Raw genomic sequence first — 18,828 nt, 5'->3', positions numbered from 1 at the left:
AAGACCCCATAGGTCCCATAAAGACCCCATAGAGACCCTATAGATCCCATAAAGACCCCATAGAGACCCCATAGGTCCCATAAAGACCCCATAGAGACCCCATAGGTCCCATAAAGACCCCATAGAGACCCTATAGATCCCATAAAGACCCCATAGAGACCCTATAGGTCCCATAAAGACCCCATAGAGACCCCATAGGTCCCATAAAGACCCCATAGAGACCCCATAGGTCCCATAAAGACCCCATAGAGACCCTATAGATCCCATAAAGACCCCATAGAGACCCCATAGGTCCCATAAAGACCCCATAGAGACCCCATAGGTCCCATAAAGACCCCATAGAGACCCCATAGGTCCCATAAAGACCCCATAGAGACCCCATAGGTCCCATAAAGACCCCATAGAGACCCCATAGGTCCCATAAAGACTCCATAGAGACCCTATAGGTCCCATAAAGACCCCATAGAGACCCCATAGGTCCCATAAAGACCCCATAGAGACCCTATAGGTCCCATAAAGACCCCATAGAGACTTTATAGGTCCCATAAAGACCCCATAGAGAAGCATGGAGGTGCCGTAGGAATCCCATAGAGACCCATAGAAATCCTATAGAGCCCCACAGGCCCCATAGAAATCCCATAGAGACCCATAGAAATCCTATAGAGCCCCACAGGCCCCATAGAAATCCCATAGAGACCCATAGAAATCCTATAGAGCCCCACAGGCCCCATAGAAATCCCATAGAGACCCATAGAAATCCTATAGAGCCCCACAGGCCCCATAGAAATCCCATAGAAACCCCATAGAAGCCCTATGGAGCCCCATAGGGACCCCATAGAAACCCTATAGAGCCCCATAGAGACCCTATAGAGCCCCACAGAGACCCCATAGAAACCACATAGAACCCCATAGAAACCCTATAGAGCCCCACAGACACCCTATATAAATCCTACAGAGCCCCATAGAAACCCTATGGAGCCCCACAGAGACCCCATAGAAACCCCATAGAGACCCTATAGAGCCCCATAGGGACCCCATAGAAACCCTACAGAGCCCCATAGAGATCCCATAGAAACCACATAGAACCCCATAGAAACCCTATAGAGCCCCACAAGGGACGCCATAGAAACCCTATAGAGCCCCATAGGGACCCCATAGAAACCCTACAGAGCCCCATAGAGATCCCATAGAAACCACATAGAACCCCATAGAAACCCTATAGAGCCCCACAAGGGACGCCATAGAAACCCTATAGAGCCCCATAGGGACCCCATAGAAACCCTATAGAGCCTCATAGAGCCCCATAGAAACCCTATAGAGCCCCATAGGGACCCCATAGAAACCCTACAGAGCCCCATAGGGACCCCATAGAAACCACATAGAACCCCATAGAAACCCTATAGAGCCCCATAGAGACCCCATAGAAACCCCATAGAGACCCTATAGAGCCCCATAGGGACCCCATAGAAACCCTACAGAGCCCCATAGACACCCCATAGAAACCCTATAGAGCCCCATAGAGACCCCATAGAAACCACATAGAACCCCATAGAAACCCTATAGAGCCCCATAGAGACCCCATAGAAACCCTATAGAGCCCCACAGACACCCTATATAAATCCTACAGAGCCCCATAGAAACCCTATGTAGCCCCACAGAGACCCCATAGAAACCCCATAGAGACCCTATAGAGCCCCATAGGGACCCCATAGAAACCCTACAGAGCCCCATAGAGATCCCATAGAAACCACATAGAACCCCATAGAAACCCCATAGAGACCCTACAGAGCCCCATAGGGACCCCATAGAAACCCTACAGAGCCCCATAGAGACCCCATAGAAAACACATAGAACCCCATAGAAACCCCATAGAGACCCTATAGAGCCCCATAGGGACCCCATAGAAACCCTACAGAGCCCCATAGGGACCCCACAGAAACCCTACAGAGCCCCATAGAGATCCCATAGAAACCCTATAGAGCCCCACAGACACCCTATATATATCCTACAGAGCCCCATAGAAACCCTATGGAGCCCCACAGAGACCCCATAGAAACCCCATAGAGACCCTATAGAGCCCCATAGGGACCCCATAGAAACCCTACAGAGCCCCATAGAAACCCCATAGAAACCCTATAGAGCCCCACAGACACCCTATATATATCCTACAAAGCCCCATAGAAACCCTATGGAGCCCCACAGAGACCCCATAGAAACCCCATAGAGACCCTATAGAGCCCCATAGGGACCCCATACAAACCCTACAGAGCCCATAGAGACCCCATAGAAACCCTATAGAGCCCCACAGACACCCTATATAAATCCTACAGAGCCCCATAGAAACCCTATGTAGCCCCACAGAGACCCCATAGAAACCCCATAGAGACCCTATAGAGCCCCATAGGGACCCCATAGAAACCCTACAGAGCCCCATAGACACCCCATAGAAACCACATAGAACCCCATAGAAACCCTATGGAGCCCCACATAGACCCCATAGAAACCCCACAGAGACCCTATAGAGCCCCATAGGGACCCCATAGAAACCCTACAGAGCCCCATAGAGACCCCACTGAGCCCCATAGAGACCCCACTGAACCCCATAGAGACCCCATAGAGACCCCATAGAAACCCCATAGAAATCCCATAGAAACCCTATAGAGCCCCACAGACACCCTATATAAATCCCACAGAGCCCCATAGAAACCCTATGGAGCCCCACAGAGACCCCATAGAAACCCCATAGAGACCCTATAGAGCCCCATAGAAACCCCATAGAAACCCTATAGAGCCCCATAGAGACCCTATAGAGCCCCACAGAGACCCCATAGAGACCCTATAGAGCCCCATAGAGCCCCACAGAAACCCTACAGAGCCCCATAGAGACCCCATAGAAACCACATAGAACCCCATAGAAACCCTATAGAGCCCCACAGACACCCTATATAAATCCTACAGAGCCCCATAAAAACCCTATGGAGCCCCACAGAGACCCCATAGAAACCCCATAGAGACCCCATAGAGCCCCATAGGGACCCCATAGAAACCCCATAGAAATCCCATAGAGACCCTATAGAGCCCCATAGAAACCCTACAGAGCCCCATAGAGACCCCATAGAAACCCTATGGAGCCCCACAGAGACCCCATAGAAACCCTATAGAGACCCTATAGAGCCCCATAGGGACCCCATAGAAACCCTACAGAGCCCCATAGAGACCCCATAGAAACCACATAGAACCCCATAGAAACCCTATGGAGCCCCACAGACACCCTATATAAATCCTACAGAGCCCCATAGAAACCCTATGGAGCCCCACAGAGACCCCATAGAAACCCCATAGAGACCCTATAGAGCCCCATAGGGACCCCATAGAAACCCTACAGAGCCCCACAGACACCCTATATAAATCCTACAGAGCCCCATAGAAACCCTAAGGAGCCCCACAGACACCCCATAGAAACCCCATAGAGACCCTATAGAGCCCCATAGGGACCCCATAGAAAACCTACAGAGCCCCATAGAGACCCCATAGAAACCACATAGAACCCCATAGAAACCCTATAGAGCCCCATAGGGACCCCATAGAAACCCTATAGAGCCCCATAGAGCCCCATAGAAACCCCATAGAGACCCTATAGAGCCCCATAGGGACCCCATAGAAACCCTACAGAGCCCCATAGAGACCCCATAGAAACCACATAGAACCCCATAGAAACCCTATAGAGCCCCATAGGGACCCCATAGAAACCCTACAGAGCCCCATAGAGATCCCATAGAAACCACATAGAACCCCATAGAGCCCCACAGAGACCCCATAGAAACCCTACAGAGCCCCATAGAGACCCCATAGAAAACACATAGAACCCCATAGAAACCCTATAGAGCCCCACAGAGACCCCATAGAAACCCCATAGAGACCCTGTAGAGCCCCATAGGGACCCTGTAGAGCCCCATAGGGACCCCATAGAAACCCTACAGAGCCCCATGGAGACTCCATAGAAACCACATAGAACCCCATAGAACCCCATAGAAACCCTATAGAGCCCCACAAGGGACCCCATAGAAACCCCATAGAACCCCATAGGGACCCCATAGAAACCACATAGAACCCCATAGAAACCCTATAGAGCCCCATAGGGACCCCATAGAAACCCCATAGAAACCCTATAGAGCCCCACAGACACCCTATATAAATCCTACAGAGCCCCATAGAAACCCTATGGAGCCCCACAGAGACCCCATAGAAACCCCATAGAGACCCTATAGAGCCCCATAGGGACCCCATAGAAACCCCATAGAAATCCCATAGAGACCCTATAGAGCCCCATAGAAACCCTACAGAGCCCCATAGAGACCCCATAGAAACCCTATGGAACCCCACAGAGACCCCATAGAAACCCCATAGAGACCCTATAGAGCCCCATAGGGACCCCATAGAAACCCTACAGAGCCCCATAGAGACCCCATAGAAACCCTATGGAGCCCCACAGAGACCCCATAGAAACCCTATGGAGCCCCATAGGGACCCCATAGAAACCCTATGGAGCCCCACAGAGACCCCATAGAAACCACATAGAACCCCATAGAAACCCTATAGAGCCCCACAGACACCCTATATAAATCCTACAGAGCCCCATAGAAACCCTATGGAGCCCCACAGACACCCCATAGAAACCCCATAGAGACCCTATAGAGCCCCATAGGGACCCCATAGAAACCCTACAGAGCCCCATAGGGACCCCATAGAAACCCTACAGAGCCCCATAGAAACCCCATAGAAACCCCATAGAGCCCCACAGACACCCTATATAAATCCTACAGAGCCCCATAGAAACCCTATGGAGCCCCACAGACACCCCATAGAAACCCCATAGAGACCCTATAGAGCCCCATAGGGACCCCATAGAAACCCTACAGAGCCCCATAGGGACCCCATAGAAACCACATAGAACCCCATAGAAACCCTATAGAGCCCCATAGAGACCCCATAGAAACCCCATAATGACCCCATAGTGACCCCATAGAGACCCTATAGAAGCCCCATAGAAACCCTATGGAGCCCCACAGAGACCCCATAGAAACCCCATAGAGACCCTATAGAGCCACCCCATATATTTGGGGTCTTTTTGGGGGGTCCTTAATGGGGGTTGCACAGCAATATGGGGCCACCCCATAAGAGGGTTCATTCCTATGGGGTTTCCCATCAGTTTTGGGGTCAGATCTGGGGTTTTTGTTGCCTTTTTTGGGGTCATTTAATCACTTATGGGGTTTTTTTTGCTCCCCACCCCCAACTTATGGGGTTTCTATGGGGTGGGGGGGGGTTGAGCTCCAGGGGGGCCCCCAGCTGTGCCTATGGCTGTAGGGCTGATGTTATCGGGATATTATGGGATGTTCCGCGTTCCCCATTGGGGGGGGGGGAGGAAGTTATGGGGTGAGTGGAAAATCCCATTGAGAACCCATAGAGCCCCATAGATCGGCTAAAAGACCCCATAGAGACCCCATAAGATCCCATAGAGAGCCCATGAAGACCCACAGAAGCTTCAGAGACCCCATAGAGACCCACAGAGACCCCATAAAACCCCATAGAGACCCACAGAGTCTCCATAAAACCCCATAAAGACCCCATAGAGACCCCATAGGGACCCATAGAGGCCCCTTAAAACCCCATAGAGACCCACAGAGTCTCCATAAAACCCCATAGACAACCATAGAGTCCCCATAAAACCCCATAGACAACCATAGAGGCCCTATAGAGACCCCATAAAACCCCCTAAAGACCCCATAGAGACCCACAGAGTGTCCATAAAACCCCATAGACAACCATAGAGGCCCCATAGAGACCCCATAAAACCCCATAAAGACCCCATAGAGACCCATAGAGGCCCCTTAAAACCCCATAGAGACCCACAGAGAACCCATAAAACCCCATAGAGACCCAGAGAGTCTCCATAAAACCCCATAGACAACCATAGAGGCCCCATAGAGACCCCATAAAACCCCATAAAGACCCCATAAAACCCCATAGGGACCCATAGAGGCCCCTTAAACCCCATAGAGACCCACAGAGTCTCCATAAAACCCCATAGACAACCATAGAGGCCCCATAGAGACCCCATAAAACCCCATAAAGACCCAATAGAGACCCCATAGAGATCAATAGAGGCCCCTTAAAACCCCATAGAGACCCACAGAGACCCCATAAAACCCCATAGAGACCCACAGAGACCCCATAAAACCCCATAGAGACCCACAGAGTCCCCATAAAACCCCATAGACAACTATAGAGGCCCCATAGAGACCCCATAAAACCCCCTAAAGACCCCATAGAGACCCCATAGGGACCCATAGAGGCCCCATAAAACCCCATAGAGACCCACAGAGGCCCCATAGACCCCATAAAACCCCCTAAAGACCCCATAAAGACCCCATAGAGACCCTATAGAGGCCCCATAAAACCCCATAGAGACCCAGAGAGTCCCCATAAAACCCCATAGACAACCATAGAGGCCCCATAGAGACCCCATAAAACCCCCTAAAGACCCCATAGAGACCCCTCAAAGACCCCATAGACACACAGAAACCCCATAGAGACCCATAGAAGCCCCATAAAACCCCATAGAGACCCCATAGAAACCCCATAAAACCCCATAGAGACCCCATAAAACCCTATAGAGACCCCTCAAAGACCCCATAGACACACAGAAACCCCATAGAGACCCATAGAGGCCCCATAAAACCCCATAGAGACCCCATAGAGACCCCATAAAACCCCATAGAGACCCCATAAAACCCTATAGAGACCCCTCAAAGACCCCATAGACACACAGAAACCCCATAGAGACCCATAGAGGCCCCATAAAACCCCATAGAGATCCCATAGAAACCCCATAGAGACCCCATAAAACCCCATAGAGACCCCTCAAAGACCCCACAGACACACAGAAACCCCATAGAGACCCATAGAAGCCCCATAAAACCCCATAGAGACCCCATAGAGACCCCATAAAACCCCATAGAGACCCCATAAAACCCTATAGAGACCCCTCAAAGACCCCATAGACACACAGAAACCCCATAGAGACCCATAGAGGCCCCATAAAACCCCATAGAGATCCCATAGAAACCCCATAGAGACCCCATAAAACCCCATAGAGACCCCTCAAAGACCCCACAGACACACAGAAACCCCATAGAGACCCATAGAAGCCCCATAAAACCCCATAGAGACCCCATAGACCCATAGAGACCCCATAAAGACCCCACACTTCATTCCCAATTGCTTTATTCCTTATAGGGTCTCCCCCCACTCTTTAATGGTTTCCCCCTTTATTTATGGGGTTTTTGGGGGGGATTTTGGGGTCACCCCTTTACTTATGGGGTCACCCCGCAACCGCAGCCCCACGGAGCCCGAAATGATCCCATTCCATGGGGCTGAAGACCCCTTAAAGACCCCATAGAGACCCCATAAAACCCCATAGAGACCCCATAAAACCCCATAGAAACCCCATAAAACCCCATAGAGACCCCATAAAACCCCATAGAGACCCAGAGAGTCCCCATAAAACCCCATAGACATCCATAGAGGTCCCATAGAGACCACATAAAACCCCATAAAGACCCCATAGAGACCCCATAGAGACCCTATAGGTCCCATAGAGACCCCATAGACACACAGAAACCCCATAGAGACCCCATAGAGACCCCATAGAGACCCCATAAAACCCTATAGAGACCCAGAGAGTCCCCATAAAACCCCATAGACAACCATAGAGGCCCCATAGAGACCACATAAAACCCCATAAAGACCCCATAGAGACCCCTCAAAGACCCCATAGACACACAGAAACCCCATAGAGACCCACAGAGGCCCCATAGAGACCCCATAAAACCCCATAGAGACCCAGAGAGTCCCCATAAAACCCCATAGAGACCCAGAGAGTCCCCATAAAACCCCATAGACATCCATAGAGGTCCCATAGAGACCACATAAAACCCCATAAAGACCCCATAGAGACCCCATAGAGACCCTATAGGTCCCATAAAGACCCCATAGACACACAGAAACCCCATAGAGGCCCCATAAAACCCCATAGAAACCCCATAAAACCACATAGAGACCCCTCAAAGACCCCATAGACACACAGAAACCCCATAGAGACCCATAGAGGCCCCATAAAACCCCATAGAGACCCCATAAAACCCTATAGAGACCCAGAGAGTCCCCATAAAACCCCATAGAGACCCATAGAGGCCCCATAGAGACCCCATAGAGACCCCATAAAACCCCATAAAGACCCCATAGAGACCCCATAGACCCATAGAGACCCCATAGACCCATAGAGACCCCATAGACCCATAGAGACCCCATAAAGACCCCACACTTCATTCCCAATTGCTTTATTCCTTATAGGGTCTCCCCCCACTCTTTAATGGTTTCCCCCTTTATTTATGGGGTTTTTGGGGGGGATTTTGGGGTCACCCCTTTACTTATGGGGTCACCCCGCAACCGCAGCCCCACGGAGCCCGAAATGATCCCATTCCATGGGGCTGAAGACCCCTTAAACACCCCATAGAGACCCCTAAAACCCCATAGAAACCCCATAAAACCCCATAGAGACCCCATAAAACCCCATAGAGACCCAGAGAGTCCCCATAAAACCCCATAGACAACCATAGAGGCCCCATAGACCCAATAAAACCCCATAAAACCCCATAGAGACCCCTCAAAGACCCCATAGACACACAGAAACCCCATAGAGACCCATAGAGGCCCCTTAAAACCCCATAGAGACCCATAAAACCCCATAAAACCCCATAGACAACCACAGAGGCCCCATAGAGGCTCCATAGAGACCCCATAGAGACCCCTCAAAGACCCCATAGACACACAGAAACCCCATAGTGACCCACAGAGGCCCCATAGAGACCCCATAAAGACCCCATAGACAACCATAGAGGCCCCATAGAGACCCTATAGAGACCCCATAGACCCATAGAGACCCTCAAAGACCCCACAGACACACAGAAACCCCATAGAGACCCATTAGAGGCCCCATAAAACCCCATAGAGACCCCATAGAAACCCCATAGAGACCCCATAAAGACCCCATAGAGACCCCATGAAACCCCATAGAGACGCCTCAAAGACCCCACAGACACACAGAAACCCCATAGAGACCCATAGAGACCCCATAGACCCATAGAGACCCCATAAAGACCCCATAGAGACCCCATAGACCCATAGTGACCCCATAAAGACCCCATAGAGACCCCATAGACCCATAGAGACCCCATAGAACCCCATAGAGACCCCATAGACCCATAGAGACCCCATAAAGACCCCACACTTCATTCCCAATCACGCTTTATTCCTTATAGGGTCTCCCCCCCCAACTCTTTAATGCCTTTCCCCCTTTATTTATGGGGTTTTTGGGGGGGATTTTGGGGTCACCCCTTTACTTATGGGGTCACCCCGCCACCGCAGCCCCACGGAGCCCGAAATGATCCCATTCCATGGGGCTGAAGACCCCATAGGGAACCCATAGAGACCCCATAAAACCCCATAGAGACCCCATAAAACCCCATAGAGACCCAGAGAGTCCCCATAAAACCCCATAAACAACCATAGAGGCCCCATAGAGACCCCATAAAACCCCATAAAGACCCCATAGAGACCCCTCAAAGACCCCATAGACACACAGAAACCCCATAGAGACCCACAGAGGCCCCATATAGACCCCATAAAACCCCATAGAGACCCAGAGAGTCCCCATAAAACCCCATAGACAACAATAGAGGCCCCATAGAGACCCCATAAAACCCCATAAAGACCCCCTAGAGACCACATAAAACCCCATAAAGACCCCATAGAGACCCCATAGACCCATAGAGACCCCATAGACCCATAGAGACCCCATAAAGACCCCACACTTCATTCCCAATCACGCTTTATTCCTTATAGGGTCTCCCCCCAACTCTTCCCCCTTTATTTATGGGGTTTTTGGGGGGGATTTTGGGGTCACCCCTTTACTTATGGGGTCACCCCGCAACCGCAGCCCCACGGAGCCCGAAATGATCCCATTCCATGGGGCTGAAGACCCCATAAAACCCCATAGAGACCCCATAAAACCCCATAGAGACCCAGAGAGTCCCCATAAAACCCCATAGACAACCATAGAGGCCCCATAGAGACCCCATAAAACCCCATAAAGACCCCATAGAGACCCCTCAAAGACCCCATAGACACACAGAAACCCCATAGAGACCCCATAGAGACCCCATAGAGACCCCATAAAACCCTATAGAGACCCAGAGAGTCCCCATAAAACCCCATAGACAACCATAGAGGCCCCATAGAGACCACATAAAACCCCATAAAGACCCCATAGAGACCCCATAAAACCCCATAAAGACCCCATAGAGACCACATAAAACCCCATAAAGACCCCATAGAGACCCCTCAAAGACCCCATAGACACACAGAAACCCCATAGAGACCCACAGAGGCCCCATAGAGACCCCATAAAACCCCATAGAGACCCAGAGAGTCCCCATAAAACCCCATAGACATCCATAGAGGTCCCATAGAGACCACATAAAACCCCATAAAGACCCCATAGAGACCCCATAGAGACCCTATAGGTCCCATAAAGACCCCATAGACACACAGAAACCCCATAGAGGCCCCATAAAACCCCATAGAAAGCCCATAAAACCACATAGAGACCCCTCAAAGACCCCATAGACACACAGAAACCCCATAGAGACCCATAGAGGCCTTATAAAACCCCATAGAGACCCCATAGAAACCCCGTAAAACCCCATAGAGACCCATAGAGGCCCCATAAAACCCCATAGAGACCCCATAGAGACCCCATAAAACCCTATAGAGACCCAGAGAGTCCCCATAAAACCCCATAGAAAACCATAGAGGCCCCATAGAGACCCCATAGAGACCACATAAAACCCCATAAAGACCCCATAGAGACCCCATAAAACCCCATAATGACCCCATAGAGACCCCATAAAACCCCATAAAGACCCCATAGAGACCACATAGACCCATAGAGACCCCATAGAAACCCCATAGACAACCATAGAGGCCCCATAGAGACCCCATAAAACCCCATAAAGACCCCATAGAGACCCCTCAAAGACCCCATAGACACACAGAAACCCCATAGAGACCCCATAGAGACCCCATAGAGACCCCATAAAACCCTATAGAGACCCAGAGAGTCCCCATAAAACCCCATAGACATCCATAGAGGTCCCATAGAGACCACATAAAACCCCATAAAGACCCCATAGAGACCCCATAGAGACCCTATAGGTCCCATAAAGACCCCATAGACACACAGAAACCCCATAGAGGCCCCATAAAACCCCATAGAAAGCCCATAAAACCACATAGAGACCCCTCAAAGACCCCACAGACACACAGAAACCCCATAGAGACCCATAGAAGCCCCATAAAACCCCATAGAGACCCCATAGACCCATAGAGACCCCATAAAGACCCCACACTTCATTCCCAATTGCTTTATTCCTTATAGGGTCTCCCCCCACTCTTTAATGGTTTCCCCCTTTATTTATGGGGTTTTGGGGGGGATTTTGGGGTCACCCCTTTACTTATGGGGTCACCCCGCAACCGCAGCCCCACGGAGCCCGAAATGATCCCATTCCATGGGGCTGAAGACCCCATAGGGACCCCATAGAGACCCCATAAAACCCCATAGAGACCCCATAAAACCCCATAGAGACCCCATAAAAACCTATAGAGACCCAGAGAGTCCCCATAAAACCCCATAGACAACCATAGAGGTCCCATAGAGACCCCATAAAACCCCCTAAAGACCCCATAGAGACCCCATAGAGACCCTATAGGTCCCATAGAGACCCCATAGACACACAGAAACCCCATAGAGACCCCATAGAGACCCCATAAAACCCTATAGAGACCCACAGAGTCCCCATAAAACACCATAGACAAACATAGAGGTCCCATAGAGACCACATAAAACCCCATAAAGACCCCATAGAGACCCCTCAAAGACCCCACAGACACACAGAAACCCCATAGAGACCCACAGAGGCCCCATAGAGACCCCATAAAACCCTATAGAGACCCCATAAAACCCTATAGAGACCCAGAGAGTCCCCATAAAACCCCATAGACAACCATAGAAGCCCCATAGAGACCCCATAGACCCATAGAGACCCCATAAAGACCCCATAGAGACCCCATAGACCCATAGAGACCCCATAAAGACCCCATAGAGACCCCATAGACCCATAGAGACCCCATAAAGACCCCATAGAGAACCCATAGACCCATAGAGACCCCATAAAGACCCCATAGAGACCCCATAGAGACCCATAGAGACCCCATAAAGACCCCACACTTCATTCCCAATTGCTTTATTCCTTATAGGGTCTCCCCCCACTCTTTAATGGTTTCCCCCTTTATTTATGGGGTTTTGGGGGGGATTTTGGGGTCACCCCTTTACTTATGGGGTCACCCCGCAACCGCAGCCCCACGGAGCCCGAAATGATCCCATTCCATGGGGCTGAAGACCCCATAGGGACCCCATAGAGACCCCATAAAACCCCATAGAGACCCCATAAAACCCCATAGAGACCCCATAAAAACCTATAGAGACCCAGAGAGTCCCCATAAAACCCCATAGACAACCATAGAGGTCCCATAGAGACCCCATAAAACCCCCTAAAGACCCCATAGAGACCCCATAGAGACCCTATAGGTCCCATAGAGACCCCATAGACACACAGAAACCCCATAGAGACCCCATAGAGACCCCATAAAACCCTATAGAGACCCACAGAGTCCCCATAAAACACCATAGACAAACATAGAGGTCCCATAGAGACCACATAAAACCCCATAAAGACCCCATAGAGACCCCTCAAAGACCCCACAGACACACAGAAACCCCATAGAGACCCACAGAGGCCCCATAGAGACCCCATAAAACCCTATAGAGACCCCATAAAACCCTATAGAGACCCAGAGAGTCCCCATAAAACCCCATAGACAACCATAGAAGCCCCATAGAGACCCCATAGACCCATAGAGACCCCATAAAGACCCCATAGAGACCCCATAGACCCATAGAGACCCCATAAAGACCCCATAGAGACCCCATAGACCCATAGAGACCCCATAAAGACCCCATAGAGAACCCATAGACCCATAGAGACCCCATAAAGACCCCATAGAGACCCCATAGAGACCCATAGAGACCCCATAAAGACCCCACACTTCATTCCCAATTGCTTTATTCCTTATAGGGTCTCCCCCCACTCTTTAATGGTTTCCCCCTTTATTTATGGGGTTTTGGGGGGGATTTTGGGGTCACCCCTTTACTTATGGGGTCACCCCGCAACCGCAGCCCCACGGAGCCCGAAATGATCCCATTCCATGGGGCTGAAGACCCCATAGGGACCCCATAGAGACCCCATAAAACCCCATAGAGACCCCATAAAACCCCATAGAGACCCCATAAAAACCTATAGAGACCCAGAGAGTCCCCATAAAACCCCATAGACAACCATAGAGGTCCCATAGAGACCCCATAAAACCCCCTAAAGACCCCATAGAGACCCCATAGAGACCCTATAGGTCCCATAGAGACCCCATAGACACACAGAAACCCCATAGAGACCCCATAGAGACCCCATAAAACCCTATAGAGACCCACAGAGTCCCCATAAAACACCATAGACAAACATAGAGGTCCCATAGAGACCACATAAAACCCCATAAAGACCCCATAGAGACCCCTCAAAGACCCCACAGACACACAGAAACCCCATAGAGACCCACAGAGGCCCCATAGAGACCCCATAAAACCCTATAGAGACCCCATAAAACCCTATAGAGACCCAGAGAGTCCCCATAAAACCCCATAGACAACCATAGAGGCCCCATAGAGACCCCATAGACCCATAGAGACCCCATAAAGACCCCATAGAGACCCCATAGACCCATAGAGACCCCATAAAGACCCCATAGAGACCCCATAGACCCATAGAGACCCCATAAAGACCCCATAGAGAACCCATAGACCCATAGAGACCCCATAAAGACCCCATAGAGACCCCATAGAGACCCATAGAGACCCCATAAAGACCCCACACTTCATTCCCAATCACGCTTTATTCCTTATAGGGTCTCCCCCCCAATTCTTTAATGCCTTTCCCCCTTTATTTATGGGGTTTTGGGGGGCATTTTGGGGTCACCCCTTTACTTATGGGGTCACCCCGCAACCGCAGCCCCACGGAGCCCGAAATGATCCCATTCCATGGGGCTGAAGACCCCATAGGGACCCCATAGAAACCCCATAGGGACCCCATAAAACCACATAGAAACCCCATAGAGACCCCATAAAACCCCATAGAGACCCCATAAAACCCTATAGAGACCCAGAGAGTCCCCATAAAACCCCATAGACAACCATAGAGGCCCCATAGAGACCCCATAGAGAACACATAAAACCCCATAAAACCCCATAGAGACCCCATAGACCCATAGAGACCCCATAGACCCATAGAGACCCCATAAAACCACATAGAGACCCCATAGAGACCCATAGAGACCCCATAGACCCATAGAGACCCCATAAAGACCCCATAGAGACCCCATAGACCCATAGAGACCCCATAGACCCATAGAGACCCCATAGACCCATAGAGACCCCATAGAACCCCATAGAGACCCCATAGACCCATAGAGACCCCATAGACCCATAGAGACCCCATAGACCCATAGAGGCCCCATAAAGACCCCACACTTCATTCCCAATCACACTTTATTCCTTATAGGGTCTCCCCCCAACTCTTCCCCCTTTATTTATGGGGTTTTGGGGGGGATTTTGGGGTCACCCCTTTACTTATGGGGTCACCCCGCAACCGCAGCCCCACGGAGCCCGAAATGATCCCATTCCATGGGGCTGAGGAGGGAGAGGTGAAGGGGTCGGTGACAGGATGAGCACGAGGGTCCTATGGGGTCTTCACGGGGTAACCCCACGGCATCCCAACACTGCAACAGCCGATCTATAGGGGGAGATAGAGGGGTCAGGATCCTATATGGACACCCCCCTATGTGACCCTATATAGCTTCAGAGGTGGACAAATCCCATAGGGATACATTGAGATCCCATAAAGAAACCAAGAGGGAACCCCATAGGGAACCACATAGGGAACCCCATAGGGGACCCCATAAGGAACCCCATAAGGAACCCCATAAGGAACCCTATAGGGAACCCTATAGAGGACCCCATAAGGAACCCTATAAGGAACCCCATAAGGAACCCCATAAGGAACCCTATAGGGAACCCTATAGGGGACCCCATAAGGAACCCTATAAGGAACCCCATAGGGGACCCCATGAGGAACCCCATAAGGAACCCTATAGGGAACCCTATAGGGAACCCTATAGGGGACCCCATAAGGAACCCTATAAGGAACCCCATAGGGGACCCCATGAGGAACCCCATAGGGAACCCCATAAGGAACCCCATAGGGGACCCCATGAGAAAACCCATAAGGAACCCTATAGGGAACCCCATAAGGAACCCCATAGGGAACCCCATGAGGAACCACATAAGGAACCCTATAGGGGACCCCATAAGGAACCCTATAAGGGACCCTATAAGGAACCCTATAAGGAACCCCATAAGGAACCCCATAAGGACCCTATAGGGAACCCTATAGGGGACCCTATAGGGGACCCCATAAGGAACCCTATAAGGAACCCCATAGGGGACCCCATGAAGAACCCCATAAGGAACCCTATAGGGAACCCTATAGGGGACCCCATAAGGAACCCCATAAGGAACCCTATAGGGAACCCTATAGGGAGCCCTATAAGGAACCCCATAGGGAACCCCATAAGGAACCCCATAGGGGACCCCATGAGGAAGCCCATAAGGAACCCTATAGGGGACCCCATGAGGAACCCCATGAGGAACCCCATAAGGAACCCCATAGGGGACCCCATAAGGAACCCCATAAGGAACCCTATAGGGAACCCTATAAGGTACCCCATAGGAGACCCCATAAGGAACCACATAAGGAACCCTATAAGGAACCCTATAGGGAACCCTATAGGGGACCCCATAAGGAACCCTATAAGGAACCCCATAGGGGACCCCATGAGGAACCCCATAAGGAACCCTATAAGGAACACCATAAGGAACCCCATAGGGGACCCCATAAGGAACCCCATAGGGGACCCCATGAGGAAGCCCATAAGGAACCCTATAGGGAACCCTATAGGAGACCCCATAAGGAACCCCATAAGGAACCCCATAGGGGACCCCATAAGGAACCCTATAAGGAACCCCATAGGGGACCACTAACCCCATCTATCGTCCCCAGAGCCCCCCAAAGCCCCTCAAGACCCCCCAGAACCACCCCCAACCCCATATATCCCCCCAAACCACCCCCATAGCCCCATATATCCCCCCCAACCCCATATATCCCCCCAGACACCCACTCATACCCCATATATGCCCCCATAGCCACCCCCATAGCCCCATATATCCCCCCCCAACCCCATATATCCCCCCATAGCCCCCCCCAGAGCCCCATATATCCCCCCCAACCCCATATATTCCCCCAGAACTACCCCCATAGCCCCATATATCGCCCCACAACCCCATATATCCCCCCAGAATCCCCCCATAGCCCCATATATCCCCCCCATAGCCCCATATATCACCCCGCAACCCCATATATCCCCCCCAAAACACCCCCATAGCCCCATATATCCCCCCATAGCCCCATATATCCCCCCCATAGCCCCATATATCCCCCCATAGAACCACCCCCCTCCCCATATTTCCCCCCCATAGCCCCATATATCCCCCCATAGCCCCATATATCCCCCCCATAGCCCCATATATCCCCCCCCAACCCCATATATCCCCCCAAAACCACCCCCATAGCCCCATATATCGCCCCACAACCTCATATATTCCCCCCCAACCCCATATATCCCCCCAGAGCCCCCCCCATAGCCCCATATATCCCCCCCAACCCCATATATCCCCCCCCAACCCCATATATCCCCCTCCAACCCCATATATCCCCCCCCAACCCCATATATCCCCCATAGAACCACCCCCATAGCCCCATATATCCCCCCCAACCCCATATATCCCCCCATAGCCCCATATATCCCCCCCATAGCCCCATATATCCCCCCCATAGCCCCATATATCCCCCCATAGCCCCATATATCCCCCCCATAACCCCATATATCCCCCCCATAGCCCCATATATCCCCCCCATAGCCCCATATATCCTCCCATAGCCCCATATATCCCCCCATAACCCCATATATCCCCCCATAGCCCCATATATCCCCCCATAACCCCATATATCCCCCCATAGCCCCATATATCCCCCCCATAACCCCATATATCCCCCCATAGCCCCATATATCCCCCCATAGCCCCATATATCCCCCCATAGCCCCATATATCCCCCCATAACCCCATATATCCCCCCCCAACCCCATATATCCCCCCATAGCCCCATATATCCCCCCCCAACCCCATATATCCCCCCAGAACCCTCCCAGGACACCCCAGAGCACCCCCCCAGCCCCATCTATCTCCCCAGGACCCTCCCCCGTCCCCCCCAGGACCCTCCAGAGCCCCCCAACCCCATATATCCCCCCATAGCCCCATATATCCCCCCATAGCCCCATATATCCCCCCATAGCCCCATATATCCCCCCATAGAACCACCCCCATAGCCCCATATATCCCCCCCAAAAAACCCCCCATAGCCCCATATATCCCCCCATAGCCCCATATATCCCCCCATAGAACCACCCCCATAGCCCCATATATCCCCCCCAAAAAACCCCCCATAGCCCCATATATCCCCCCATAGCCCCATATATCCCCCCATAGAACCACCCCCATAGCCCCATATATCCCCCCCCAACCCCATATATCCCCCCATAGTTCCCCCCATATATCCCCCCAGAACCACCCCCATAGCCCCATAAATCCCCCCCAAAACACCCCCATAGCCCCATATATCCCCCCCCAACCCCATATATCCCCCCAGAATCCCCCCCATAGCCCCATATATCCCCCCATAGCCCCATATATCCCCCCCATAGCCCCATATATCCCCCCATAGCCCCATATATCCCCCCATAGCCCCATATATCCCCCCAGAATCCCCCCCATAGCCCCATATATCCCCCCATAGCCCCATATATCCCCCCACAACCCCATATATCCCCCCCAAAACACCCCCATAGCCCCATATATCCCCCCAGAGCCCCATATATCCCCCCAGAACCACCCCCATAGCCCCATATATCGCCCCACAACCCCATATATCCCCCCATAGCCCCATATATCCCCCCACAACCCCATATATCCCCCCATAGCCCCATATATCCCCCCCCAACCCCATATATCCCCCCAGAATCCCCCCCATAGCCCCATATATCCCCCCATAGCCCCATATATCCCCCCCATAGCCCCATATATCCCCCCATAGCCCCATATATCCCCCCATAGCCCCATATATCCCCCCAGAATCCCCCCCATAGCCCCATATATCCCCCCATAGCCCCATATATCCCCCCACAACCCCATATATCCCCCCCAAAACACCCCCATAGCCCCATATATCCCCCCAGAGCCCCATATATCCCCCCAGAACCACCCCCATAGCCCCATATATCGCCCCACAACCCCATATATCCCCCCATAGCCCCATATATCCCCCCACAACCCCATATATCCCCCCATAGCCCCATATATCCCCCCCCAAC

General features: G+C 51.7%; 1 protein-coding gene across 1 annotated transcript in view; it reads right to left on the bottom strand.

The window, feature by feature from the left end:
• Positions 1-14,162: 14,162 nt before the first annotated feature.
• The window catches only part of LOC146751213 (5-aminolevulinate synthase, erythroid-specific, mitochondrial-like), an 81,544-nt gene continuing 76,878 nt past the window's right edge, over positions 14,163-18,828 (bottom strand). Inside the window, exon 12 of the mRNA XM_085535222.1 lies at positions 14,163-15,077. Within this exon, the coding sequence (XP_085391348.1) occupies positions 14,923-15,077 (155 nt within the window). The 3' untranslated portion in view covers positions 14,163-14,922. The remainder of the gene's footprint in view (positions 15,078-18,828) is intronic.

This window comes from Coturnix japonica, unplaced genomic scaffold (genome assembly GCF_054131305.1).
Source record: "Coturnix japonica strain WE unplaced genomic scaffold, WE-NBRP24 Scf112, whole genome shotgun sequence".
Classification (NCBI taxonomy): domain Eukaryota; kingdom Metazoa; phylum Chordata; class Aves; order Galliformes; family Phasianidae; genus Coturnix; species Coturnix japonica.
The sequence above is the reverse complement of the archived record's forward strand: the minus strand, read 5'-3'. Positions and strand labels throughout refer to the sequence as shown.